The 27,459-nt window shown below is 40.2% G+C and overlaps 3 protein-coding genes across 3 annotated transcripts; 1 reads left to right on the plus strand and 2 right to left on the minus strand.

Annotated features, from left to right (window-relative positions):
• Positions 1 to 259: 259 nt before the first annotated feature.
• cldn1 (claudin 1) lies at positions 260 to 6,649 on the minus strand. Its single transcript, XM_061694935.1, has 4 exons — positions 6,230 to 6,649; positions 4,324 to 4,488; positions 864 to 948; positions 260 to 757 (listed from the first exon to the last, which is right to left on the minus strand). Exons 1-4 carry the CDS (start codon positions 6,450 to 6,452, stop codon positions 595 to 597), a joined length of 636 nt encoding a protein of 211 aa, XP_061550919.1. The 5' UTR covers positions 6,453 to 6,649; the 3' UTR covers positions 260 to 594.
• Positions 6,650 to 10,200: 3,551 nt separating this feature from the next.
• Positions 10,201 to 11,769, plus strand: zgc:153913 (carboxypeptidase N subunit 2). Its single transcript, XM_061694934.1, has one exon. It carries the CDS (start codon positions 10,201 to 10,203, stop codon positions 11,767 to 11,769), a length of 1,569 nt encoding a protein of 522 aa, XP_061550918.1.
• A 10,127-nt stretch (positions 11,770 to 21,896) lies between these two features.
• On the minus strand, positions 21,897 to 24,291 carry LOC133411780 (transcription factor HES-1-A-like). Its single transcript, XM_061694466.1, has 4 exons — positions 24,107 to 24,291; positions 23,896 to 23,991; positions 23,725 to 23,812; positions 21,897 to 22,839 (listed from the first exon to the last, which is right to left on the minus strand). Exons 1-4 carry the CDS (start codon positions 24,182 to 24,184, stop codon positions 22,409 to 22,411), a joined length of 693 nt encoding a protein of 230 aa, XP_061550450.1. The 5' UTR covers positions 24,185 to 24,291; the 3' UTR covers positions 21,897 to 22,408.
• Positions 24,292 to 27,459: the final 3,168 nt, after the last annotated feature.

Consider the following 27,459-nt stretch of genomic DNA (forward strand, 5'->3'; position numbering starts at 1 on the left):
TTTTTTCCTTCAAAATTAACCAAAAGGCGTCATGCTGACCAAGTAGTTAGTATGTTTGTTTCACACTTCTGATTCAGGTTCAGGGCGCAAATCTCGGCAACGGGTGGTTACAGTTGAATTGTAACCTCTGCCATCGAGTGGAAGAGCATTCAATTGTTCTGCCTGTCATTATAGGTCGCTGGCATAGACCGAGGAGCAAAGATATATGATTTGTAGCCACTGGTCGATAGCAAGTAAAAAAAATACAAAATAATAATAATCCAAATGTGAAACAGTGTCTGGCTTTATTGATTTGAACACATTCAGTTAGTTATAGTCAGTGTATGATAATATAAAAATGATTCTAATGTTCGGGATCCCCTATATATATATGTATATATATATATATATATATACACACACACACACAAAACAAAAAAAAACACTTCAGTATATAAACAATTGTGGCATTAATTGGTACAAGGGACTGTGCACAGGGGACTGGGAGTTGGGTCATCGGACAACATATTGCAAAGCCAAAATCATGTACATCCTGCACAGCAAATCATACATAACAAGCTACAAAGGCGTGTTTTGTGTCGTTGTTAAGTTGGTCTACACGTAGTCTTTTCCCGAGTTGCTCGCCGGGTTGGATCGTGGGTAGCGTGGCGCTTTCCCCGAACCCTTCTTGGGGCAGTTACAGCACATGAAGCCTCCTCCGATCATGATGAGTATCGCAGCTCCCCATCCCACGAAGAGGGCGCTCCCAAATTCATATCTGCACATGATGTCATATTCACTCATAGCAGCATCACAAATGTCGTCGATAAAAAGAGTTCAGATTAGCATAAAGTACGCAGCACTGTAAATTCCAGTGGCCTCACTTTGAATTGGTTGGTGTGAACGGGTTGTAGAAGTCTTGTGCTATTCTGTGAGCGTACCAAGATGTTCCCACCAGACCAAACAGGCCTGGAAGAGGAAGGGGGGGAAAATAAAATAACATGCTCAATCAAAACGTTAAGTGAAAACAATTTATACCATACATGTTTCTCCATGAGGAGTGCCAAAAGTACCGTATTTTCCCAAACATAAGGCGCACTTAAAAGTCGTAAATTTTCTCCAAAATGGACGGGGCGCCTTATAATGCGGCGCGCTTTATGTGTGCTCCGAGCTCCAAAATCTATAAATGACGTCGTGTGACGAGCGCTCCGCTTGACTGTCTGGGAACATTTCCTGACGACACGCTGCTTATACAGAGGAAAAGCAGACGTGACTGAGGACAGCATGCGGACGTAAAGGGGGAAGGGTGCGCGTGAAGGAGGACGCTAAAGGCACACCCCCAGTAGGTATATAGCGCCGGTCAAGCCAGCCTCCACTCGTTAAGTAGCAATCAAGCCAGCCACCCCTAATTTTGTTCATACTAGGCATTACGGTAATAAGTCGCCAACTCGCGACGAAAGCCACCTTCAAAATAAAAGCTTCCCAATAATACGGACGTCAATGCTCTTCGGTTAAGGAATGCAACCACCAAGGTTAATTTGAATCTTGAGATGCATTAAAAAATGTAGTTTATTAGTTTTCAGAGACTTTTATTTTGAAATACAATATCAGATCTTCATCAAACCTCGTTTAGTGGAGTCCTTGGTGGTCTGTCACACAGATCTGGACTTGTCTTGCGATACCAATGGGATCATGTTGGGGTGACTTTGGCTCAGTAGGTAGAACAAGTTTGAATCCCTGCTACGACTGTTTGTATGTCGAAGTGTCCTTGGGCAAGACACTGAACCCTAATTTGCTCCCAGTGGGCCTGGCAGCGCCTCGCATGGTAGCAGTCACCCATTGGGTTATGAATGAGAGGCTTTGTAAAGCGCTTTGGACACTGTGATGATGTAGTTAAAGTGCTACATAAGTCCAGTCCATTTACCACTTATTTTTCCTGAGATATCAAATAAACTACATTTTTTAATGTCTCTCAAGATTCAAATTAACTTTCTTTGTTGCATTCCTTAACCGAAGAGCACTGACGTCCGCATTATTGGGAAGCTTTTATTTTGAAGGTGGCTTTCGCCGCGAGTTGGCGACCTACTACCGTAATGCCCAGTACGAACAAAATTAGGACCGGCTAGCTTGACTGCTACTTTATGAGTGGAGGCTGGCTTGATCGCAGTCGAAAACTGCACCTACGAAGAGACACGCTTACGAAGCACAGTTTAAACTGCAAGCTATCAGTTACGCGGAGGAACATGGGAATCGAGCAGCCGCGAGAGAATTCAAGATCAACGAATCCATGGTTCGCAAGTGGAGGAAGCAGGAAAACGAGCTTCGCCAAGTCAAGAAGACGAAGCTGAGTTTCCACGGAAAAATCATGAATGCTCTGGTTTTTGTTTTTTTGCCTAATAAACCCCCAAACATTTCAATTTAAAACAATCTAACTCTTAACCATGTCTTTATTTACATTGTGGCGTCAACTGCGGAGGTTGAAAAAAAAAAGCAATGAGCCTACTTTGATAAAGTAAAGAGTAGAAAGTACAGATATTCGTTTCAAAATGTACAAGTAAAAAGTTCTCAGAAAAATAAATTCTCAAGTAAAGTACAGCTATCTGAGTAATCTAATTAAGTACAATAATGAAGTATTTGCACTTCATGACATCCCACCACTGTCAGTATGCTCCAAAACAGTCTAGCTTTGGACTTACAGCAGTGATACTTTCCTACTCTCTGTAGTGGTACGTAAAAAAAAAAAAAAATCTGAATACATTTGTTTAACTCTCCGTAATATTACAGTGGCATAAACCTTTTTTTGTTTGTTTTTAATCACGGAAGTACATTTGTTAAGTACAGTTCAGTTGTATTTAACTTTTTTTTAAAAACATTTTAGAACTTTTTTGTTTTCAAACATTTATTCAATTTTAATGAATCATTATTTAAGTATGTATGTACAGTATGCACAGTATATATGCTGTTTATTGAATTGTAGCATCTATTTAATGAAAACAACCAACGGTTAATGTTAGCGTAATCATGTTAAAGTAGGTTTCTACGGAGGGGTTCGCGAGGCGGAAGTTTCACCAAAACACACATTCAGCCAATCGGAAGCGACCAGCAGCCGCCACATTATGAATGAAGACTGAAAGAGGTGGACTATCGTCGTGTGGAACTTTTTCGAAAAACAGTAATCAAAGGGCTAAACTGTCAGAATTGGCACCCAAGATGAAAAGGAAACTGCTAAAGATAATGTTTGGAAGCACTTTTCAGCGATAAGCAGAAAGATCAGTGCGTTGTACAACCGTCATTGACTGCGCATCACGCAATGCAACTTCGGTATTTTTTTCCCCCCTCTTTATTACATTGACCAAAATGTGAAAGAGCTCGCTTGTGATAGCATGAGCGAGGCAATAAAAAGATAATCAAGAGAAACGTGCAGCCAATTGGTCACGAGAGCAGTTCATGTTTTAAAATGACAATGTGATGTCCCACTTTGTGATTTTTTGTCTTCTTCTGAACAATCTGCTACAATCAACCAATGAATTACAAAAGAAAAAAAAACACCTGAATCAGAATTTCCCTGTGTTATGGAAGAAGGCTCTTCTTCAATGAGGAGCTATAATCCTCCTCCTTAGTAAAGTTAATGAGCAATAAACTGTTATCACATTTAATCATTCATTCATTCATCTTCTCTTCTGCTTCTCCTCATTAGGGTCGCGGGCATGCTGGAGCCTATCCCAGTTATCTTCGGGCGAAAGGCGAGGTACACCCTGAACTGGTTACCGGCCAATTGCAGGGCACATAGAAACAAACAACCATTCACACCTAAGGGCAATTTAGAATCTTCAATTAACCTACGTTATCACATTTATTTAGGTTATTAAAAAAAAGTAAATATAATTTAATTTTGGGGCTGGAGCGGATTAATTGCATTTCCGTTCATTTCAATGGGAAGAACGTTTTGGGTTCCAAACGGGGTCACGGAACCAATTAAATTCGGAACCAGAGGTTCCAATGTTGGGGCTTACTTTTAGGAATATAACCTCTGCCTAATTTTTGACAAACACTTTGGCCTACGACTCTAGTTTTTTAGTGTTGGTCATTATGGGGGTACTGGGAGGGCTAAGAATTTTTTAGGTGGTACTTGGTATGAAGAGTTGAAGAACCACTGATTTACAGTATATTCATGTCTAGGGTATCATATCCATGTCATGTATTTACACATTTAGGTAACACTAAAACCATGTCATCAAAACTTGGAAAAAAAACCCACTCACAACTAAAATACAATGTAATTAATAAAAAGTCACCCTTAAGTGTAAGAAAACACAGCACGGGTATGTGTTTAAAGCAAATCACCAGCTATAATCAAGATGATTCCGCCAGTTAAAGCCACTTTGTCTTTCTGCTCCGGCTGGTCTGCCAAACACGTGGTGCACTTCATGCCCACCGTTGCCAACAAGATGGCAATCAAGGAGAGCAAGATGGCCGACAACATCAGTCCTCGTGTGCCCAAGACGATGGCTGGGGAGACAAACGTACAGTACAAGTACGAATTAGCATGTTTCTGCGACACCATGGATCGTTTGGGACTTGTGCTTTATTTCCTGGAGAACCAGCGGGATGACTCATTCACACTTACAGTATTTACTCTTTGTTCGCCTAAATACTGTCACTATTGTATTGCTAATAATCCTTTTTTTATGGTTAACTTTAACTTCCAGTGAAACCAATATATTAAATACCCACACATGAATTTTCACGTACATTCATGTTACACTGAATGTTTTTTTTTTTCAACATTATAAAGCAGTTTAGAGTAAAGTTCCCATTTATGCTAGACACAGTAAGAGGGATGAAATCCATTCAAAAAATTTCATTCGGTTATTACGTGTTACAGTTATATCGCGGGGCATCAAGGATTAAGAATATATGCCTCTGAGTACTGTCGTATGCTCTGTTTGTATGTGTTGCTGCTCCATGCCTGCTAAAGTAGCAGCTATTTGAAAGTTTATGATAAGCGCAACATATATGCTAGTTTCGGTCAGCCCGTCTGTGGTATTCCACATTATATGTTAACATTAAGATAGCCGACGTTTGTTAGATTAAATGACTTGGTTTGGCTGAACATTTTGGTGTTTAAATATCCAATACAATCAAAGTTGAATTCTCTTTTGTTGCATGCACTTTGTATACGTTGCTGCTCAGTGTGTGAAAGTAGCAGTTGTTTGAATATCAACAGTAATTTCCATTAGCCTGTCTATGGCATTTCGCATTACAGTATATGTTATTATTCAGCTAGTGGACTTTCTTCAGATGAAATGATATGGTTCAGGTGAACATTTAAGTGTTTAAAATATTAGTACAGTGTGTAATGATCTTTTGTCGTATGCCGTGTTTATATGTGTTAAGGTAGCAGTTGTTTGCAGGTTGATGATTACCACAACATGTATGCTAATTTCTTGTAGCCCGTCAATGGCTTTACACATTTGATTTTAGCATTAAACTAGTGGGTTCTTATCAGAATGAAATTATATTTATATTGTCATATGTCTCTTAATTGTTTTTTTTTTATTATTATTTGTCACTTCTACAGTAAACTTCACCTGGGAGTGAGAAAGCTTGAAAGCAGGCATGCTTTGTCCCTTATTGGAGCGCGAGAGTGTCTTCTTTTTATTTCCTCAAAGTGATGTCATACGATGGTCTCCCATTTCTTGAGAGTGAGAATAGGCATGACAGAATACTTTACAAAGTGTTTTATGAAGTGTTTCAAGCGTGTGGGAGTGGTAAAACTATATATATATATATATATATATATTTTAAATGCAGTCTCTATTGCAGATTTTCTTGGGTGGGTCTGGAATATGATGTCATAGGGAGGTTTATTCCATCTTCAAGCCCCTATTATTCACTGTGTTCCTCTTCTCCACCCACCTCACATGTTGCTTGATGAGGCATCTCTTGGTATTTGACTGACATGTCCTTGCATGCATGAGTTTTTTTTTTTTTTTAACGCCTCAAGGAAGGTTTGAATGAGCATAGAGCCTTAGAACATAGAACATGAATTAACCCCCAAACAGAAAGGGTCATTGAAAACCAATTTCATTTTAATACATTCACCATTACACAATTTCTAATACTGTTCTAACCCTTTTGTAGCACTTATTTTGGTATATTGGCATTCTTTTAGAGATGGTGTAATTGGATCATATTTGTGATGGGAAAATGTAATAAAAATACAAATAAAAATCCAACAGTATGTTACCTGGTAGTTGGAGCAGTGAATCATACACTTTACACTGAACTTGGCCCGTGCTCTGCGACGCGCACGACTTCCACAGCCCTTCGTAAAGTGCCTGAGCTGTGATGATGTTGTCTCCTGCATAGGATGAAGCCTTCCACTCCACCATGACCGTGGAGGCGATGGAGCCAATGAAGCCCAGGAAGCCCAGCGAGAAGCCAAGAAGTTGTATTCCAGCATTGGCCATGTTTCAAGAACAAAAATAGTAACAATAAAGGGGTGTATGTTGGGGGGGGGGGGGGGGGAATCTAATAATAATAATGAAAAATCCAGTTATTACAAAAAACAAAGACAACAGAAACTAAACCGATGAGCCAGATATTTTTGGTGATTCTTTCTCTGTCACCCACACATTAATTCTTCTAGCTGCGCATCCTTGAGGAGTAACCTGGAGAAAAGGGAGGATCGACTTACAAATACCTAAAAGTACAGGTTACTTGTGCGCCCCCTAGTGGGCATTGTCGAAACAATAGATGGAATTACCATGGATGTGGTTTCGGGAGAGCAGAGTGGCGCAGCGGAAGCGTGCTGGGCCCATAACCCAGAGGTCGATGGATCGAAACCATCCTCTGCTAACACCATTATTTGTGTATTGACATTAAAAGCTTCCTTTTCAATGATGCACAAGAGTGCTTCATCACTAAATGGACAAATCACAATAAGGAATTTTATTTTGAAGCCTTCAGACAAACTCCAAACATACGCATGTATTTTCGCTCTTACATAACCCAAAAAGTTCATTTAAGGCCATTTCTAGTGGCCGAATTTGTGTTGTGTCATTTTCCAAGCTTTATGTGTTATTGTTTTGGTTGAAATGATATTGCTTGGCAATATCTGAATTTGCACATTCCTATTTTATATTTTTGTCTAGTTGACATTCATGATTAAAATAATAAATCAGAGGTTACTCGCCAGTTACTCTGTTGTTGAGTAGTTTGCTTGTTTGTTTTTCGCTGAATGCTTACTTACTCAAGTAATGACTTTATTTGGACGAATACTCTTGACTTGAGTCATATTATTCTAATGTAACTAACTGTGCACTCACTCGGGTACAATTTTGGCTACTCTGCCAATTTCTGCACAAGATGATGTCGGCCCTCCTCCGCTGGCGACTTTATGACAATTTTACATTTAGTTTTATGTATGTCGAGAGACAGCGTTGTACCTGAACGAGTTCAGTCAACGAAAGTTCACATATTTGGGTTGAACTGAACTTAGTCCATTTGTGCCTGATGAACGTTATTGAGAACGCGTTCATTCTGGCGTCAAAGGACGGTTTTCGAACTACGGTTCATTTTCATTCAAGAGTGGCAGGCTTTGCTTGGGACTTCCGGGACGAAACCCGTCCGGACACACGACATACGAGCCGTCATATGTCGAGGAAGAACGCCGTATTTGGCAATCGCCATTCATGTTTACATTCCGCAGGCAAGTAGCAGCAACGTGTGCGTGAGGTGCGTTCAGGGACACTGCGTAAATGGGAGTGTTCTTTGGATGTTTTGTCATGCAGTACATCATTGTAAAAATGGATAACTAGGAAACTTGTTATTTGTATCAGAATGCTTTAGTTAAAACACGGTGCGATCGCACCGTCATAACATGGAATTGATTTTGTTTTGTAATATAAGAATAGATGAGATCAAATATTTTGTCAATATAGTCAAGGACGCTGCAAGGAATGCAAAGTTATAATGTCCTTTGACCATCCTTCCTGTCATACTGTGTTGCGTGTTTTTGTTTGCACATTAAGGACAAAAGTGCTGTTTTTGTTTTAATTCCTTTTTTAAAAGAAGACTATTCAAGCAACGAGTTTGTTCTCATGTTTTTAGGTTGTAGGGTGAAAGCTGCAGCTGGCTACTAGTGTGGACTGAATGGATAGCAACAATAAGGAAATGAAATGTCAGTATTTTGAGGGTAATGGCCTGTCAGAAACATATTGGGGGGGAAAAAAAACCAACAACAACTATAAACTGCCTCATTTTTGGAAAGTAAACTTAGTTCAAAATTTTGAATGATGATCTATTAACTGAAGTAGTTCATTTTTGGAACGGTGAACTGAACTTTGAACGAGTTCGCGTAGAAAATAAACCTTCTCAACACTGTCAAGAGACTTCCTTGTTATGTATTTAAAATGAGTCAATTCATCAGCTCCATCATAGCAGATGTTACATGCTTGTACAGTAGGAGTACTTGTTATTTCTACAAACAACATACAACTCAACTTGTTGAATTAGTTTTTGTTTTGACATTTGTTTTATATATTGGAGGGGGGGGGGGGGGGGGGGATAATTCTTTGTGATACCTTGTTGAGAGCAAATGTAACTGACAGACCAACTGTTCCACCGACCAAAGGTTTGCTCTTGCCTAATTCCGGCTTGTTGTGCTATTTGCCTGTCATTCATCTGGCTGCTAAATCCAGAGGGAGTTTCATTTCTCTGCTCTAAGATAATTGCAGCTAAGGTGAGTTGAACTCCGCCATCATTTTTACGTGTTACAAGCCCAGTGGTGAGAAGTAACGAAGTACAAATACTTTGTCACTGTACTTAAGTAGATTTTTCAGCTATCTGCTTTTCTGACGACTTTTTACTGTTACTCCATCTGTACTTTCTACTCCTTACTCTATGAAAACAAGCTAAGTTTTTTTTAATGATTAAACATTGTACTTAAAAGTTTAATTCAATTGAACTGTACTCAACAACTAAACTGGATTAAAAAAAAAAAAAATTGAAGTCACTTTATTATGCACAGTTTGAACATTTAATTTAGTGATTCTTTCACATACCACTAGAGGCAGCTTGCATATCACTTTTGATAGTTTTGCCACACTTTGAGAATCACTGTAATAGATCACTGTTTTGTACTTGACAGCATTATCTTCTGTGTGCGTTCCCTGTCAAATCTGGCCCTGCACGCGACACGCGCACATTCTCCCGTGGAGAATTCTAGGTGAAACATCATATTGTACATTTTCATTCAGTTAATTTTCGCAGATTGCACGGTGACAGCCGACTCATGCTGACGTTGCAGGACAAACCTGGTCCAAAACGGCCATCGACTTCCCAACGGATATAATGTGTCCCTACCACATTATGCCGACGGCCAAACACCAACAAATTATATTATATTAATAGCCAAAAATATTGGCGCCAGATTGCAGAGCTTTCAGCTTCCAACATTCTGCTGGCTGCTTGGAGTTTCTTTTAAAAAGTTTCCCACTATTACAACAACTATTGTCATCGTAATGATGCAACTGTGCATTAGATTTTGAATAATTTTTTTAAAATCTATGTTTATCTATCTTATATCATTCACAAGTCTCAGGAAAACTCTATGCACCGTGATTTACAGCCAGCCTCAGACTTCAATGAGTCATGCCTCTTTGGTGGCCGTGCACGTATTTCTAGGTTTCACACGTGCGTGAAGCTGAAATGTGCGCAAGCCGGCCGCGTAAAAAAAAAAAACTTACGCACGAACCATAGAACATGACCCCAAGAAACTTGCGCCAGATAACAGCTGATGCAAACGAAGGCATGCAATTTCTTGTATTGTAGGGGAGGGAGATTCATTCCCACAGCCAAAGTGGGTCACATGCCGTTTTAGCCGTGGCCCAAAAAGCAGGAAAACTGAAATGATGAAAAAGAGTTCAACGCTATATCTCCACAATGAAGTAGCACATAGTTCTCAGTCTTGGCACATGTTTTCAATAATTGTCTTGAACCATGTCTAATGTATATATAGAAACAAATCTCAGAATTCACATTTGAGGGTATTCAAGTTTACTTGAGTAACTGATTTAAATTAGTCTTTCTACATTAACCAAAGTAGTTTTTTTAATTTATTTTTTTAGTATATCTAGCGCTACCTTCTGTAAATACAGACTGTTGAGTACTTCTGCCACCTCTGTACGAACCTTCTCTATGTCGCCATAGGAAAAAATGGACAGAGGATTGCGGCCGACTTTGTTCCTGCTGTTGCTTCTGTGTCCCCAAGGCACCATGTTGTCCCACATCAACTGTCCATACAGATGCCAGTGTTTTACACCAATCCAAGTCCTGTGTGCTGATGAACATATGACATCTGTGCCCAAAAACATATCCCGAGAAGCCAAGGAGGTCATCATAATGACATCGGCTTTGCATTACCTGTTCCCCACCGGCTTTGAGGAGAGTCCCCAACTCCACAAGCTTATCTTCTTCAACAATCCACTGCGGAGTATTCATTCGCAGGCCTTTCAAAACCTATCTGAGCTTGAAGAACTGGAGATCAGTGGGAACCCTTGGCTGGAGCATTTGTTTCTGGGGACTTTTTCCAAGCAAGAAAACCTTACCAAGCTGCAGCTCAACTATAACAGGTTCCAGACTGTTCTTCCTGGTATGTTTAACTCTCTTAAACATTTAGAGACCCTGCAGGTGAAGGCCAACATCATATCAGATTTACCTACATTTTTGTTTCAGAACCTTCAAAATCTACATGTGTTGGATTTCTCTCTTAACAGAATCCAGAACATAGAAAGAGAGACTTTTTCTGGCTTGACTGGGCTGGAGATTCTTCAAATGAGCAATAACCATATTAGCAATATTTCATCAGACACCTTCCATCATGTTGGTCAGCTGATGGAGCTTCACTTGGAGGGGAATAGAATATCAGAACTCGATGATGAGGTCTTCGCTGTGCTCACCAAACTGAAGGTGCTGAACCTCCGCAGAAACCGTCTCATAACTTTCAGCGATAAAGTGTTTGGACGTCAGGGTTCAAATTTAACCCAATTGGACCTGAGGGGGAACAGACTGACAGAAGTGTCCTCTTTAAGCCTGCTGACATCAATGACTGACCTTCTCTTGTCCTCCAATCAGCTTTCAAGCCTTCCTGATGACATATTTAGAAATGTCACCACACTAGAAAATCTGGATCTCTCTGAAAACAAGCTCACGTCATTATCAGACACGACCTTTAATGATCTCAAAAGCATCAAAATGATCCACCTCCATAAAAACCAGCTGAGCAGCGTGGATGCCACATTGTTTAAGGACCAGGATTTCATTCAGCAGCTCTACCTGTCTGACAACCAGCTGCAAAATCTCCCTCTGGGCCTTCTGGACCACTTTGCGTTCCCGCACATATTGCGACTATACGGAAACCCTTGGAAATGTGACTGCCACATGTGGTATTTGCATGATTTAGTGCTGAATAACAACCAGGACATCGAGATGCCGGACAGGATGCTGTGCGAGACTCCCGACTTCCTGAGGAGGCGACCGGTAGCATCCATCGACAGGGACGAGCTTCTGTGTCATTTTCCCAGAGATGATATTACTGACCTGAACGGCTGTAGCCTTCACAAGTCTAGCGACTCACTGGTCATCAAGTGCAACGTGGATAAATGTTCTCCACTCACTGTAAAAGTCCAGTTTCTGGAGCGCAGTGGCAGTATTCAGGAGCACATTTGGACAAATAACGATTCTGAGTGCAGCAATGTGACGATATCTAAGGTGCCCATGCCATAGATTTGTATTGATTTCTTTACAATTTGGTCTCAGACAAGCCTTTGTCAACAGTTGCCAGATGTGTTTGTCCGGCCCGTCAGTCAATTCTGCAAACAAACGCAGCCGCTGATTACCAGCATGTGAGGGTGGATGAACCTTTTTTTTTGTTTTTTGCAAGGTTCAAAGGTTCAGTCCCTGTCTTGTTGTGATGCTGTCATCACCAAAAGGAACATGTTAATCATCCATCACCAGTGTTTCCCAACCTTTATTGAGCCAAGGCACATTTGTTTACATTAGGAAAAAACAAATCTCTCTGCTCACCACCAAACAAAAATCTCACAAAAAGTGAATACCCATTTTAAATAATTGAATTTAATTGTTTGCCTGTCAATCTATGTCACTGCCATAGATAGATGAAGATACTTAAAAGAGAAGAAGAACAAAGATGCACTAAATTATTTTCAGACCAATCAAGTGAAATTGGATAATTTCCAATAACACAATGGTTGGGAATCACAACACTAGACCACCGTCTCCTCCAAGTTTGACACCTTTGTCCTGTGTGGAGTTCCATAATAAAACAAATTACATACATGTAAAAGAAAAAGAAAGGTAGTACCTTCTTAAGTTTGAATCAAAGAAACTTTTCTTTTTGTGAAAATCTAACATTTTCTGTCCTTGCCAAACAAATATCTCTTATTTACTGTGGGTCAACAACATGATGCGTGTGGGCACTAGGTAGCCCCCAAGGACCACAAGTAGCTCATGAGCCTGTTTAAAAATAGCTCACCAGCGATGGGACATTGTGATTTCCTAGGGATGACGTAGAAGTGATCATTTGGAAAATGTCAACACTTTATTTCTACCGAATTATAGAAATAAACCGTTGCACATTTATTTTTCCTAGCTTTTTGATAATCATTGTGAGAGATAATTAACGTGATCCATGTCTTCACATAGATAAATATCATTAATTATTCAGAGCAACATCAAATTAAAGGTAATTTGAGCAAATGTGTTATTTCAAAAGTGTGTATCAAAATGGTAGCCCTTTGCATTAATCAATACTAAAGAAGTAGCTTCGGTGGGTGAATTGCTCAAACTCTTTAATGTCTTCGTTTTAGGACAGAGGATAAAGCATATCCAGTATGCACTCATAATCTGCAATTCTCAGCAAAATTCTGCCAAACTGATTTGGAATCTGAGTCAAGGGCATTACATTTAAAAAGCAATGAGAACACAACTTTAACTGACAGAAAAGAAAATTCCGATGAGTAGTTATGTTCCAAAATGAGTGGTTTTGTCTACTGTAGAGGAGGGAAAAAAACTAACTTTAGTCAAGTCATTGAAGCGTCTTTGAAAAGATGATCCGACGGGCAACTTATCATCCCATGAGACTCCCGGGATGAGCCCAGTGGTCCTGAATGCAAAGAGGGATATAAAGGCGCGAGATGGGCGCGGGGAGGAGACAAGCCTGGACGCAACAAGGCACCCAGATGGCTACAGATCGAATAGGGTATGCTAACTCACGGTTAATAAGGGGCAAAGGTCAGAGACTTGATTGGGTCCTCTGTCCAGCGGAATGACATCACATGACAAAAAGCGCTTGGCTGTCTTACTTCCAAAGTGTGAAGGCTTGACCTCAAGAGGAGGTAATCCTCACTTGACCGGATCTGTGGAGCTGAAGAGGACACTCATCATTCAAAATACTACTTTCTCCATTTTTATTATTCTTGTTTTGTTTTATATATATATATATATATATATATATATATATATATATAAAAGTATATTTTTTACATGAGTATTTACACTAATATTAGTAAAAGGTTTGGGCTTTGGGACAAATATATATGATGGTTTTTAATCTGGCCCACCAAGCATTTATATTATCAACATTCAAAGAATGTTAGTTGCATTCATTTAGCAGTTTCTTCCAAAAAGTGATTCATTTAAATGTATTTATTCATTTTTTAATTCACTCATATCATTAAATAATTGGACAATTGATTTTTGTAAATAAAATAAAACATATTATTAAAATAAAATAAAAATATATTCAAGTTAAATATGTATAGAAAATATAATATAATTGGTTAAAATAAGATAATTCAATTAATTTTAAATTTCTGTTTTTATTCATATTGATTTATGACATTTTTAATTAAAATATTTTACATACACATTGTAGGAAAAATATATTTTTTTAAATTTAAAATACAAGAATATATTCAACTATAATTGTTTTTATAACCACATTTAAATGAATTGAAAATTAAATTGAAAAGTAGATATTTGTATAAATATACAATATTTGTTTTGTTTTGGTTTTCTTCAAAAAATGTTAACCTCATGTACAAATGACTTGGCCCATCTGTCCAATCGAAAAATCAAATGTGCCCCAGGTTTGGACTATTTAAATACAAATGATGGTTTTCTCAACTTGCTTATGTCAGTAAGGAGCATTGTATCTTAAACATGTACATTTATTTGAAAATAATCCTGTTCAATACAATATATGAATTTACGGAAGAACCGTGGATGATTTCAGAGGTCAATAGAGTTATCGTCAACACCAAATGACCTGTCAGCACCCATCAGTGCCAGCGGTTGTCACGGGTTGACCTGCAGCAGCAGGTTCCGAGAGGTGTCCTGTGATGCCGGATGAAAAGCAAGCGTTAACCCCCTGGTCAGAACCTGCTCAGTGGGCAGTTAGTGCTCGACGCAACCGCTCTTCAGAAGGGACGGGGTACAAAAGAGGGGAGGACACTTTATCTGGTGAGACAAACAATGTCCAAAGGGACACAAAGCACTGAAGGAGTAGAAGGAGGACGTTCCCACAGAGTTTAGAGCGTCCGGCGTGGAGTGAGGTGACATGGCCACAAAGAGGTCATACGAGCCCCCAGTGCCTGAGGCAATAATATTAATAATAATCATAGTTGTTAGCTGAAACTTAGTTGAGTTCGAACTTTACAACTAAGCACTTTGTCTGTTAAGGAACCATAACGAGTAACTTTAACAACAATATTGCATTTTTTTTATATATCAAACGTAATGATGAATGAAATTGCATTCTGGAAAAAAAAGTCATGAAGCAATGTAATGGCAGAAGTGGAAAAAGTGCTCACAGCCTGTATTTATAGTAAGTATAAGTACAGATACTTGTCTGAAAAAGACTGGTAAAAGTAAAAGTACTGATTCAACTCTTGTACTTAACGTTGCCGTCGAGCAGAAACCTTGTATCTCCAAATACAGTATGGTCAATTAGATCTTTTTTCCACAAATCGATACTTGTGGTCAGTCCCCAGCTTGGTCTGTCATTATTATTATTATTATTATTTTTTAAATAAATTACTAAATTATGGGTGGCACGGTGGACGAATGGTTAGAGCGTCTGCCTCACAATTCTGAGGACTGGGGTTCAAATCCCGGCCCCACCTGTGTGGGGTTTGCACGTTTTCCCCGTGCCTGTGTGGGTTTTCTCCGGGGACTCCTGTTTCCTCCCACATCCCAAAAACATGCATGGTAGGTTGATTGAAGACTCTAAATTGCCCGGAGGCGTGAATGTGAGTGCGAATGGTTGTTTGTTTATGTGTGCCCTGCGATTGGCTGGCAACCAGTTCAGAGTGTAGCCCGCCTCCTGCCCAAAGATAGCTGGGGTAGGCTCCAGCACTCCCGCGACCCTTGTGAGGATAAGCGGCTCAGAAAAGGGATGGATATGAAATTATTATCTAAAGTGTTGAAAATAGCTTGAGACCAAATCTATTAACTCTTGTACATTTCAACGGACTAAGAAGTGTTGTATAACTTCTCAACTCTGCAAGAGCCTCACGGCATTATGTCCCCTCAAGATTGAAAGTCTATCTTTTTCTTGACAAAAACGAGTGAAAATAGGTTAGATGCACTTGAGTAAGCCTTTTTTTATTAAAAATCGACAGCTGTACTGCTTTGTCACAGAAAGAACCCGTCAGCCATGAAGATAGGTTTGTGTGCTGGTTCATTTCTGCCAATTACAGTCTAGTCAGCCCGTGATTTTTTAAAATTGCATCGCTCATACGGAATTAAGATACGGCTATGTTGGCTACGTTGGGGCGTCAGTGGCTCAGTTGCTCGAACAGGTCAGCCACTGACCAAAAGGTCGGTGGTTCGGCTGTGACTGTCCGCTTTTGAAGTATCCTTGGGCAAGACGTTGAACCCTTGATTGCCTTCAGGTTGGCTTTGTAATTGAGAAAGTTTTCTCAATTGCCTAATCTGGTTAAACAAAGAAGACATAAAATCAATAAATAAAGCGTTCACGCTGCAGGCCATTAAGCCCAATTTGGATTTTTTTGTTCAATCCTATCCATTCATTCACATTACAAAAACAAATTCCACTTCTGACGTGAACGGAATGTGTCCGTGAGATGAACCGCAAGTGCGCAAAGCACAACGCACAGTGTGTTTACGGAAGTAAACAAGGAATCTCGTTCTGATGCATTTGTGGCCATTTCAGGGATTTTATGCGTGAACTGACCGATGCCCACCCTAAACAGTATTTATCAGTTCTAGAGCATCTTCCTTTCGCCACTGACTGTTTTCTGCTCCTTCGTCCGCCATTGCTTTTCACGCCCGCCTATTTTGTCAAACAATTGTGATGTTTGTCGCCTTTTGATGATGTAGCGGTCAGATGAGCGCGACCGGAGCATCCAGACAGCAGTCGCACTGGATACATAATAATAATAATAATCATAATAATCATCATTTAAATTGCATTTAAATTGTGCTTTACAGTCAGATGCTTTACAGTGTATACAACACAGAAACAATCCAATTTAAATCCACATACGAAAGATGCCTGCGTCGGACTGAAAGATCTGACTTGTACTTTTCACATTGAACTGAAAGAATCAGACACATGTCAAAAATGGGCAAAGAAATTGTAATTGACCTCTAGTGTGAATGTAGCCTTAGACCTTTGAAATATAGTTAGGGAAGATGGCATAACCAGAGTCGTTAGCGTTTTATTAAGTATGAAGGCCTTTTCTGAGTGTGGACTTTGATGGTCATGGGCACGACTGGCAGTGGCAACGGACGTGTCTGTAACATTCTTACCAGTGAGCTTTATTTAGTCAATTAAATAAGTGATGAAACATGATTTTGGGGGATGTGTTGTGTTGATGTTTGTGCACAACAGTATATCATAGCAACATACCTGTAAGGTGTAATACCAACTTTAACGATGCTGTGTTTGGTAACTTAAGCAAGATCACTTTTTTTTTTTTTTTTCCAACAAAAAGTTGTGGTTTTGGAGACGCAAGGATTTTGCCCGACAGCGATGATATGTAAAAGTAAAAAAGTACAGACTCCGAAATGTACTTGAGTTCAAAAATGAAAATGAATTTTTATTGTTAGTCTTTTTTTATTCACTTCTATTAAGTTACTTCCCATGTTGTTGTTTAAGGCCTAGCTAGCGCTAGCTCAACTTTAATGTTATCAAAACGACAACAGCTTTGCTAACGTTATGAAATGACTCAGAAAAAAATGCTAAATTAGCTAATCATAACAGCTGAACACCTTTCTTGTATGTGCTTTTTCCGATTAGACAGAGAATTTTTTAACACCGGAAGCTGGTGTTTTTTTTAAGATAGCACAAGACACAACGCATTCATTACAAATAATTTTAGTAGCGCACATCAATGAACTCAAATCACGCAATGGATGGTGAATATCTTGCTTCTCCAAATCTGTTGATGCCGTCAAACATTAATCATCATTCGAGGATGTTGAAAAAAACTAAGGAGCCTATTTTGACAAAGCAAGGAGTGGAAAGTACGGATATCAAATGTATGAACTAAACTCAAGTAGAGCACTGACATACAGGACTAAAGTATATGTACTTACTTCCCACCTTTGGCGATCGGCATATTCTTGAGGGCAATAAACAACTACGCCAACTATCACAATCATTGTTTTTGCTGAAATGAATCCAGCCAGTCGTAAAAAGACAACCAACAGCACTTGCTATTATGTGGACAGGTGGCAATTAGATCGTCTGGAAGGCAACACACCGCCTCCATGATACCGTGACCCGAACTTGTCAAGAACACAAACGGGCCATTTTGTGTACTCCAAATGTGGGCCTTGCTTACAAACGAGGGTCAACATTAACCCCTCAATTCATGCAGACCCCGGGTCTTGGCCGTATTGGTGTTACTGACCAAATTAACAACAGCTGACCTGATGCGGGTGTTAAGTGGATGCAGAGATGTCATCACAATGGGATTCTGGTGCACCGGCCTTTGTCTTGAGGATGACAAGAGGCTATAAGCTCCTTATCTCCACTTTACGATTATCAAGGATGAATCAGGAACGACGATGCCCCACCGCCCCTCCCAAGAACCGCACTTACATGGCCGTCCTTGTGTTGTTTTCCAGCTTCCCAGATGGATTTTATTATTCATGCAAGTCCTTCGTTGCGTTTTAGTGGTCGTTCTCCAATTAGGAGTGATTTCTCAAGAGGCCTTTGTCACAGAAAAGGAAGATGTGCTCAATTGGCTCGATGACACTCAAATGCCCTCCTAACGGGGTGAACTCACAAGCCTCGCCATCATGTCAGTGATTGTTGATTTTCACAATCTATTACAATACACTGATTTTAAAGAGCCTCTAAAGTACATTACATTCTAGTACAGATTTGTTTCTAAATGCATTATATGTTTGAAGATAATTGCTGAAAACATGCAAAGACTGAGAACTATGTACGTAGTGCTCAATTGATATACTATCTGTATAGCGTTAAACTTAAACTCTTCAACTATGTAAGAACTTGACCGCTTTTCTGGCACAATTTTGACGTGCATTTAGCTAGCTAACTACACTTAACAACACACAAATCCATCTTTCCTTCGTATAGTCTGCTGCCGTGGCCGCTTTAGAATGCCTTTTTGTTGGCTGTGAGTGTGCGCACGTCATGGAGAGAAGGCTTAAGTGCGATGAGGGAGGAATAAAAAAATAATAATGTGGACCGGGGCTTTGGGCTCACATGACCGCTTTAGAGCGCCCCGTTGTTGCAGCGTGGCAACGTGGTTTTGATACTCTATATCCTCATTTTATTACTTGGCCATTTTTTTTTTTTATCATTTAAATTTGGCAAAGTTGTTAACAACACTGAAACTGGAGTATCCATTTGCATGGGAAGTCTCTTTACACATCTTTATAAGCGTTCGTGGGCATATGGCCAAGAAGCGCATGGCGTCAGCGAAAGCAAGAGTTTCCTGCCATCCGACATCCCCTTTGAAGATGGGTGATGGGTGACTTGTGATGTATCACCAGTGTTACTCACTTTTAATGCCCTTGCCATTATGCCCTCCGTGTGGGTCCAAAGTGATAAATGTGTGTCTCCCAATGCTCTGGTGTCATGCTGATCCATGATTCATGCACGTGGAAGCGTCACTTCCACTGGAATGTTGTGTTTTCCAAAACAACTTGCTAAATCAAAACGGGACAAAGAGCATTCACCATTGATATCGGGAGCCCGATTCATTCATTAGCCTCAGGCACGACTCACTACGTCGACCCCCATCGAGCGCCATAACAACCCTTCAGACAATACTGCGCCAATTCATCCGCAGAGGCAAAGGCAGAGGAGTTTCCGGTGTATGTCACCGTTGTCACTTTGTTTGTGAGCCATCGATCACTGTGCACGGCAAAAGGGGGCAAGACCAGCCCGGCTGCAAATGTTTACTCCTTTTCTCTTTGCAATGTTTCAGGAAAACGGTGCACCCAAAGAGTGGGGGAGAGGGTAAGACACAATAAGACAAAAGATGGAAGGAGGGGTCCAACCCCTGCGAACATTCCCAAGAGTAGCCATCATCTGTTGATGCTACCCCATGCAACGCCACTGCGGGCTCCCCAATGATGGAGGCAACCTGTCTCGACCTCACAGCTTCTCTTATCTGAAGAGCGTCGCCTGCGTGTAGGGTTCTACAAAATATTTAAAAGCAGGACCTTAGGGAGCTGCCGACAATATCCCCCCTTGGTGAAAGTGACAGCATGCTCACCCCCTCTTCTTTCTAGCTATTGAATCTCTTCCTGGATAAACAAGGGGAAGGCCCATTATGAAGATGGAGAGGGTCACAGAAGGAGGAGCCATTCAGCCTCTGAGGGGCCCATCTTTGTTTTTGTACTTTGGGGGTCTTCTCAAAGGATGTTGGGGGGAGCTTATTTTGTCACTTAGTGCGCTTTATTATCAGGCAAACCAGAGATGTAAGTTCTAATGACAGTGATGATTCACAAATGTAGAAATATCATGTGAAAAAGAAGGTGCATTTGTTGGTTGTGAATGACATCTTCTGACATAGACCCTTAAATTCCATGAATATTAAATGAGAAACACACGGGTAATTGCGACGGTGCGGGTGTCTTGTGTCCTGGTTGACGGGTTGTCCAATTTTAGGCAACATGCTGGTGGAGCTGCACCTTCTTGAGTTGCCGAGTAAGCAGGAACTCTTCGAGTAGCTTGCGGTGTGAGCATCACAGAGGACGGAGTAAGTCACACATTGTTAGCCTAATAGCATAATTGGCAAAGTCAAGAGAAAAAAAAACAACACAACAAATTCAACAAACTTGAGTCCAGCTGCCTCGATTCAACCTTTGGGAATTACGATGACATTGATACCTGATAATATATATAAAGAAGGGGGGGAAAAGCAAGCACATTAGTATTTGTTTAGCGATACTGTGACAGTAAGTCAAAAATGACTTAGGTCATTATGCTACTCGGCTAGCAATATGTGCAAGTCATAAGTAAGTCTCAAGCATTAAGCAAGTTTCAGACAAGTCCTAAGTTACTGTGACAAAAATCAAGCAAGTTGAGCCAAGTCACAACATATATTCGCACGTTAGCCACTTTGCACTCAGTATCTCTACGTGTTCGTTAGCCGCACTGACACATTCCTCTTTTAAATTGTCCCAAATCAGTCCCCTATTGCCCATTACTTTATCTTCTCAATTAACCGCCTAACAAACATGAAGCTAAGTTAATGTTTGACTAGCTATAGGTTAGGTACGGCTAACTTAGCCAGCATAACTGACATGATGCTTAATTCAAGTTTGACCAGCTATCGGCGAGTTAAACAGTGACGTTAACGTAGCTTAGCAGTCTTTGTGGGTTTGTTAGTGACAAAATGTGTCTCAAAGCTTGCATGTTGCCATTCCCCTTTTTATCAAAAGCATTATCCTTGAATCCAAATGTAATAATGGTTCAGATCTCCCGCCGTGATACGTGCTTCATGAAGTGGCCTTGGAACTGCGCGTCATAGCACAGTAGCACATACAACAATATCAATTGGCAAACTATCTTAAAAAAAAACCCACTGACTTTCAATTGTAAAAGGGCAAGTCAAAGTCCAGTTGAGTCTTTCATAAACTTTAACCTGGTACGGTAAGTCCCAAGTCCTAAAATTGGCAATTTCAGTCTCACTCGAGTCTCCGAGTTCTGAAGCATCGCACTCAGGATCCATGCTGGGACTTCAGTTATCGATTAGTTAAAATTCAGTAGGAAACTTGAAATTCAGACAACGTTGAAGGTTGAAGACATACACCACATTGTATTTGGCTTTTTTATGTGTTCTCGCTATAGACAGAATGACTCCAACTACCGGCTTCCTTCTGTACAGTACTTACTTAGCCATTAAAAACTATTCAGATTCTAAAGTCGACATCAATAATCAAAGATGAGCGGCTAAATGAATACCACGAAGTCAGCTGTGACTCCTAGTGTCCTTCAATTAATGGTGATTACACAATTATAAAGTTTAATTATACAGCAATAACTTCCCTTTTACCATTCTTAAGATCATGACAGTGACGAACGATAACTTTTTACTTAAAACATTGCTTGCACAGTAAGTCAGTTCCTTCAATTGACATTATTCTTTACGGGGAAACATTGTTTTGAAATATGAATGTTGGCTGAGGCACACATAAGGAAGAAGGTCAGCCGTTTCGTCACGTCAATTACTAAACTTAGTAACCAACCACCAAAGGGCAGACGACCAAACAGTATGACAAGCACGGTAGCATAAACAACATAGAAAATTTTTATTTAGCTTAACACAATACAGTGCTTCAACAAATGGGTTCACCTCACGAGGCTTACAAATCGTGTCGTATACAATATAGATTGGTGATTCCCAACCACTGTGCACGTTGCACTTAATTGCTCAGAAAATTATTATTTACAACAAATAATGTATCTTTGCTCATCCATAGCATCAATGCCAGCAATGTATAGTGACAGACAGAACCATTATATGCTCTTCCACTAGATGGCAGAAGGTGGAACTAACCTGTAAAATCAACCACTTGCCATTCAACCAACAGAATAATAGCTTTGCGTTCGATTAAACAGGCTCCGATTTCACACGTACATTTGTTTGTAAATTGAGACAAGAACATCATTTAAGCATATGGATACTTTTTGTGACATTTTTCATTGGTGCTGATCGATTTTTCTAATAAAATTGGCTCAATAAATGTTGGGAAACACTAAAATAGATCATATCACATCAAGTCTGTAAACTTTCCTTCACGAAGCCAAAAACATGTAAACATTATTCTCTTTACAAAAAGTATAAAAATCAAGTGAAATTGTGTGATAGTCCAGGTTTCTGTTCCGACCCTACCAGGGTCTCCACACAGAGTCTGAGGTGAGTGGCGGTGCACCGGGAGACATGTAATGGCTGCTCTGTGCACCCAGAGGTGTGAGAGCTGCACTGGGAACAAGAAAGGCAAAATGTCCATCAGGGGTTGGCACCACCTGGTAGCTGCTGCGGAGCTTCATGGCGTCTGCGGGGGGTTGCACCTGCGAGGCGCTTTTGCAAGGAACCTGAGCAGCGGGAATGCCGGTTTGTCTGAACGGGCCGGAGTGAGGCGTGTAGAAATTGACGGCGTTCATCTGGGAGACGCGCGTCGCCAGGTGGCTGAGCAGGCGGGTCCTCGCCTCGGCGTTGACCTCGTCACACGTGGACAGGTAACGGTTGACCTCGCCGACGCACTCACTGAAACCGGCCCGGTATTTACCCAGGACGGACGGACCTGTGCTCACGGCAGCTGTGGAGAAAAACATGTGGATTAGATAGATCGGCGTTTTCCGACCTCAAATTGGACTTAAGAAAAACCTCAGGGCACAAAAAAGTATGTACTGCATCATCGCTGTTGGGTGGAAACCTGTATGTCCAATATCAAATTTATTTTTCCACAAATCAATACTATTTGTCTGTCCCCACTTCATCTGTTATTTGATGCATTAGTAAAGCATTTGAAGTGTTGAAAATAGCTTGAGAACATTTAAATCTATTAACTCTTTTGGACACTGTAACTGACTGTTGTAAAACTCCACCTCTTCCTTATAACACGGGAGCCGTGTGGCATTCTGTTGCCTCAAGACTTTTTCTTTTTCTTAGCTCATAACGAATGAAAATAGCGAGGCGATGGCGTGAGCGCTTACTTTGATGTGGACAGCTGGCACCGGCGCAGTGTTCGTACCGTTTTAATTTGTAATTGAATTTCTTTTGTTTAACCAGGTAAGGCAATTGAGAACAGTTTCTCATTTAGGACGCAAACCCGGAAGCAATTTAGGGTTCAGTGTCTTGCGCAAGGACACTTCGACAGCGGACAGTCCGAGTCGGGAATCGAACTGGTGACTCTTTGGTCAGTGATGACCCGCTCTACCAAATGAGTCACAGCTGCCCTAATTTAGAACCAATGACAGCATAATTAAATGAGCGATTGAATATGATTCCGGGGTAGTGATGTTAGTGCAAAACATTGTATGATATCAATATTAAGTATAATACAAAGATGTTTTTTTCCCTGAAAAATATTGATTTTGGATGTAGGAGGATTCTGCCCGACATGGATGGATGGATGGATGGATGGATGGATGGATGGCTGTGCATGCAGACATATTGAATATGTTTGCATGAAATCCATTACCTGCCATCTGAAGTCGTTGCAGGTTCCTGAGGTGCTTCACAGTCATCTCAAGGATATCTGCCTTCTCCAGTTTGGAGTGTCTGGAGCTCTAAACACGTTTCTCGGAGTCATTATTTTCTAAATGCAACCTGAACACAACGCAAATATGATACAATAAGTGTGTTTTCTTACATCTTTCTTGAGCGCATCCAAGATGAGTGTCTTCAGGTGGCCCAAACTCTCGTTGATTCGCGCACGTCTCCGCTTTTCCATAATTGGTTTGGAAGACTTGGAAGTAACACATAACACGTTATTATTATTATTATTTTAAAAAAAAATATTATTAAATCAATTTGTTTCGTCTTTGAAAGTCATAGCAACACAATAAGCGAGCATATCTTACCTTTCTGCTGGTATTTCCCACAGTGGAGTTGCCACTCGGCGCGGATGAAGTTGTTCGTTCCAAAGTACCAGCCGGCATTTTCACATGTACTTCCTTCCTTCCACTCGAGGGAGGAAGGGGGAAAAAAAGAAGCGAAAATCGGGTCCCGCCTTCCCCTTGGCAAAACTCCGAGCGGTTTGACGATGACAAACGTCCGTCGCTGGCCAAAGTGACACAACGTCAACAACAGCCTCCGGGTCTATTTATAGAAGCGGAGGGGCCGCACGCGAGTGGCTCGTGCGCCGGCTCACTCAAGAGGACCAATGAGAACTCTTCATTTAGCACTCGATTTAGTTCTAATTCACTCTACACTAACAGTCTCGTACAATGTACCTAAAAGCGCTACTTCAGTAATAGTACAAGTACCTTGACAGAAAATAACTTTGGTAAATAATGGATGGCTTTTATTGTGCGGTACTCGAGTAAAAGTCGTACTTGTAAAGCAAAGGTGTCCAAACTTTTGTCTTTGAAGGCAACATATAGACAAAATGGAAGGGTGCAAGGGTCACTTTGAAATTCTTTGACTTGCATCCACACACAATATTTAGCAAGCCAACCATATTTTAAAGCAGTTACTTGACGGTCATTAATTTGATATGTTCCCAAATCGGAACTCAACGGTGAGCAGAAAATGGAGGAAAACATTCTTGCTTCTTAAAAATGAATTGCAGAATTTCGTTTCTGTTTCAGTTGTAAATTGTTCATTGGAATCTTTGGGTTTCTAGAAAAGCTCTGCCGTGTATAAAACTAATTAGTAGTAGTACTATAGTACTATATTTTTTTACGACATCAAATGTTACTTTGATTTATTTGGCTTACTCCAGTGCATGAATGAACAATTTAGTGTGATTTAGTGTAACGATGATAGTTAGGAGAAATTTATTGGCATAAAAGTAGGCTGAGGATACACATTTTATTTAGCAAATGACGTGTAGTAAAAGTGAAAGTTGCTAGAATGAGAAATAACGAAGTTGAGATAGAGCGCTATGATTTTTTTTTCCAGGGCCAATACCGATTATTAGTAATCAAGGAGGCCAATAACTGATATCTGCAGCCGATATTCATTTGCTGTCAAAGCGAAAATATTGGTGTCAAAATGTTGAATAATACAAACTCCGCTTTACTTAATTTAAATGTCTTTCAGCATTATTATTAAACAGCTCTTCAGTAACATGTTAAAGTTTTTCCTAATCTTAGACAATATATACCTTGGTTTTAAAATTCTAACAAAAGTGCAAGGAGCTCTCAGGTTCAGCACCATGTTTCATAAAGTTAAATGAAAACAAATAAATAGCTCTCAAGTTTTCTACAGTAAATAAAGTTTTCCCAAATAATTTGTTCACTTAACTTTGTTGTAAGTTCAAACCAAAACAAAAAACTGCTGGTGCGCGGAGTTGCCAGGCTCAGCAGCAACATCTCTTATAAAGTTAACTGATAATGTAATAAAGTTAAAAGAAAAGTTGAAACAGTTTTAAAATGATCACTTATCGGCTGTCGGATACAATAACAAATGATGATAATAAAAAAAGAAAAAGAAAGAAGGCTGATACCGACATGCATCAAAATGCTGAATATCGGCCAAAGTTAGGGATGTTGTACATTTCAGGATGACCCTAAAATGCACTACGACCTTTAAAGATGAACTCAATTTGACCTTCTCTAAACTTTTGAATGAACATATCCAACTTTTCAGTGTTTCAATAAGCTCAGTGGCCACTTGCCTCTTACAACACGCTGTCTGAAGCCTCGGGCATGATCAGAGATACAGAGACTATAAGAGTCACAGAAAGGCATAAAAGTGGACGTCCTTAGAAGTTTCTATGGATCGAGCATCTAGACCAGGGGTGTCAAACTCATTTTTGTCACGGGCCACATTGTAGTTTCGGTTTCCCTCCGAGGGCCGTTATGAAACCATATAAATGTTTCATCGCCCGATCATAGTATTAAATATAGACAACAAATTGATGAAAAACTCGTTTTGAAATCAGATGTCAAGAATAGTAGTTTGTTCAGCTATTGTTCACGTTACTGTAAAGAGGGTTTTGGTTACAAAAAATACTTAAAATATGTCGATACAATTTATTTATTTTTTATGTTAGACAATTGAAATTTTGGTACAGATTTGAGCAAGTATCATGGAAGTTGACGCACATGGTTTGCTTTTGCGGGCCACATAAAATGATGTGGCGGGCCGGATCTGGCCCCCGGACCTTGAGTTTGACACCTGTGATCTAGACTGTATTTTTGATTAGTTTAATGTTATTTTCTTTGAAAATAAATGAACGGAACGTTTCTTTTAAAAAGAAGGACATTTCCAAGTGAGCCCGAAACAGCAGTGGAAATACAATGATTTTGGCATAGAGAATATTCCTCAAATAGTAGGCCAAGTCCTAATTATTTCCTGCTTTTGCTTGATCTATCCCGACTTCCCCTGCAAAAATAAAGTCCACGTGATTAACGTGATGACCCATCTAGTTCTCTCCTACCTAGTGCCAGTTCTATTCAAATCTTGGAATCAATGCACTTTTCATCGATAGTCATTCTGTTTGTTTAGTTGTGCCTTCTGTCCTAGACTTGAAACACTCAGTGAAGCCCTCAGAGGTGAATTGACCCCAAAAGCCAGGCCAGTGTTTGCATTGACTCAGTGAGATAAAGACACCGTCAAGCACCATCAGCTTCTCCACATCTCTTTTCAAGTCACATGAAATCAAGTCATACCTGGGCTGAAAGGAGAATTAAACCCTTTATTTATTTATTTTTTTTTTGGGGGGGGGGGGGTGAGCTGTATGTGTCAGCACTTGTCAACTCGGTAGGCTTACTCTGATTAATACTGTGTTAGTGGAATAAGAAATAAAAAATAATAATAGCTGATATTCGTCAATCTCAGGGGGGTGTCATTTTTGGCGACAGGATAAAGTGACGTCAGAACCACAGTGGCGCTAGCCGGCGACTGGCACCGTAATATATACAATTTTAAACAATGGGCAATTTTTTTTTAGCCTCTTGAATGAGCGAATGAACAATGATTTTGGGATGGCGTTGTGTTGATGTCGGTGGCAACAGTATATAATGGCAATATAAACTGGGCTCAGGCCCGCCTCCTGTTGAAGTTACACCAGCCGCCATAACGAGTGTTCAGACTACGCGTCACGGTAATACGCCGCCAATGCTTCAACTTCAAAATAAAAGTTAGTTAGGGACGGCAGTAGCTCAGTCTGTTTGCAATTGGAGGACATGGGTTCGAGTCCCACTACAGAAATGTAAAAATGGTAACTAGTTGTTGGAGAGATGCGAGTCTGCCTGCTGGCTACTGT

Source organism: Phycodurus eques, chromosome 13 (assembly GCF_024500275.1).
Source record: "Phycodurus eques isolate BA_2022a chromosome 13, UOR_Pequ_1.1, whole genome shotgun sequence".
NCBI classification, from domain to species: Eukaryota; Metazoa; Chordata; class Actinopteri; order Syngnathiformes; family Syngnathidae; genus Phycodurus; species Phycodurus eques.

Bases quoted from the DNA above. Each gene is read 5' to 3' on its own strand.
- cldn1 (XM_061694935.1), bottom strand. From the start codon at position 6,452: ATGGCCAATGCTGGAATACAACTTCTTGGCTTCTCGCTGGGCTTCCTG. The intron at 4,489-6,229 runs GTAACATACTGT...TTGTCTCCCCAG, and splicing joins TTCACTGCTCCAACTACCAG to CCATCGTCTTGGGCACACGA. The intron at 758-863 runs GTGAGGCCACTG...CATCATGTGCAG, and splicing joins TTCACACCAACCAATTCAAA to ATATGAATTTGGGAGCGCCC.
- zgc:153913 (XM_061694934.1), top strand. From the start codon at position 10,201: ATGGACAGAGGATTGCGGCCGACTTTGTTCCTGCTGTTGCTTCTGTGT.
- LOC133411780 (XM_061694466.1), bottom strand. From the start codon at position 24,184: ATGCCGGCTGGTACTTTGGAACGAACAACTTCATCCGCGCCGAGTGGC. The intron at 23,992-24,106 runs GTAAGATATGCT...GTTACTTCCAAG, and splicing joins TGGGAAATACCAGCAGAAAG to TCTTCCAAACCAATTATGGA. The intron at 23,813-23,895 runs GTAAGAAAACAC...AAACGTGTTTAG, and splicing joins TGGATGCGCTCAAGAAAGAT to AGCTCCAGACACTCCAAACT.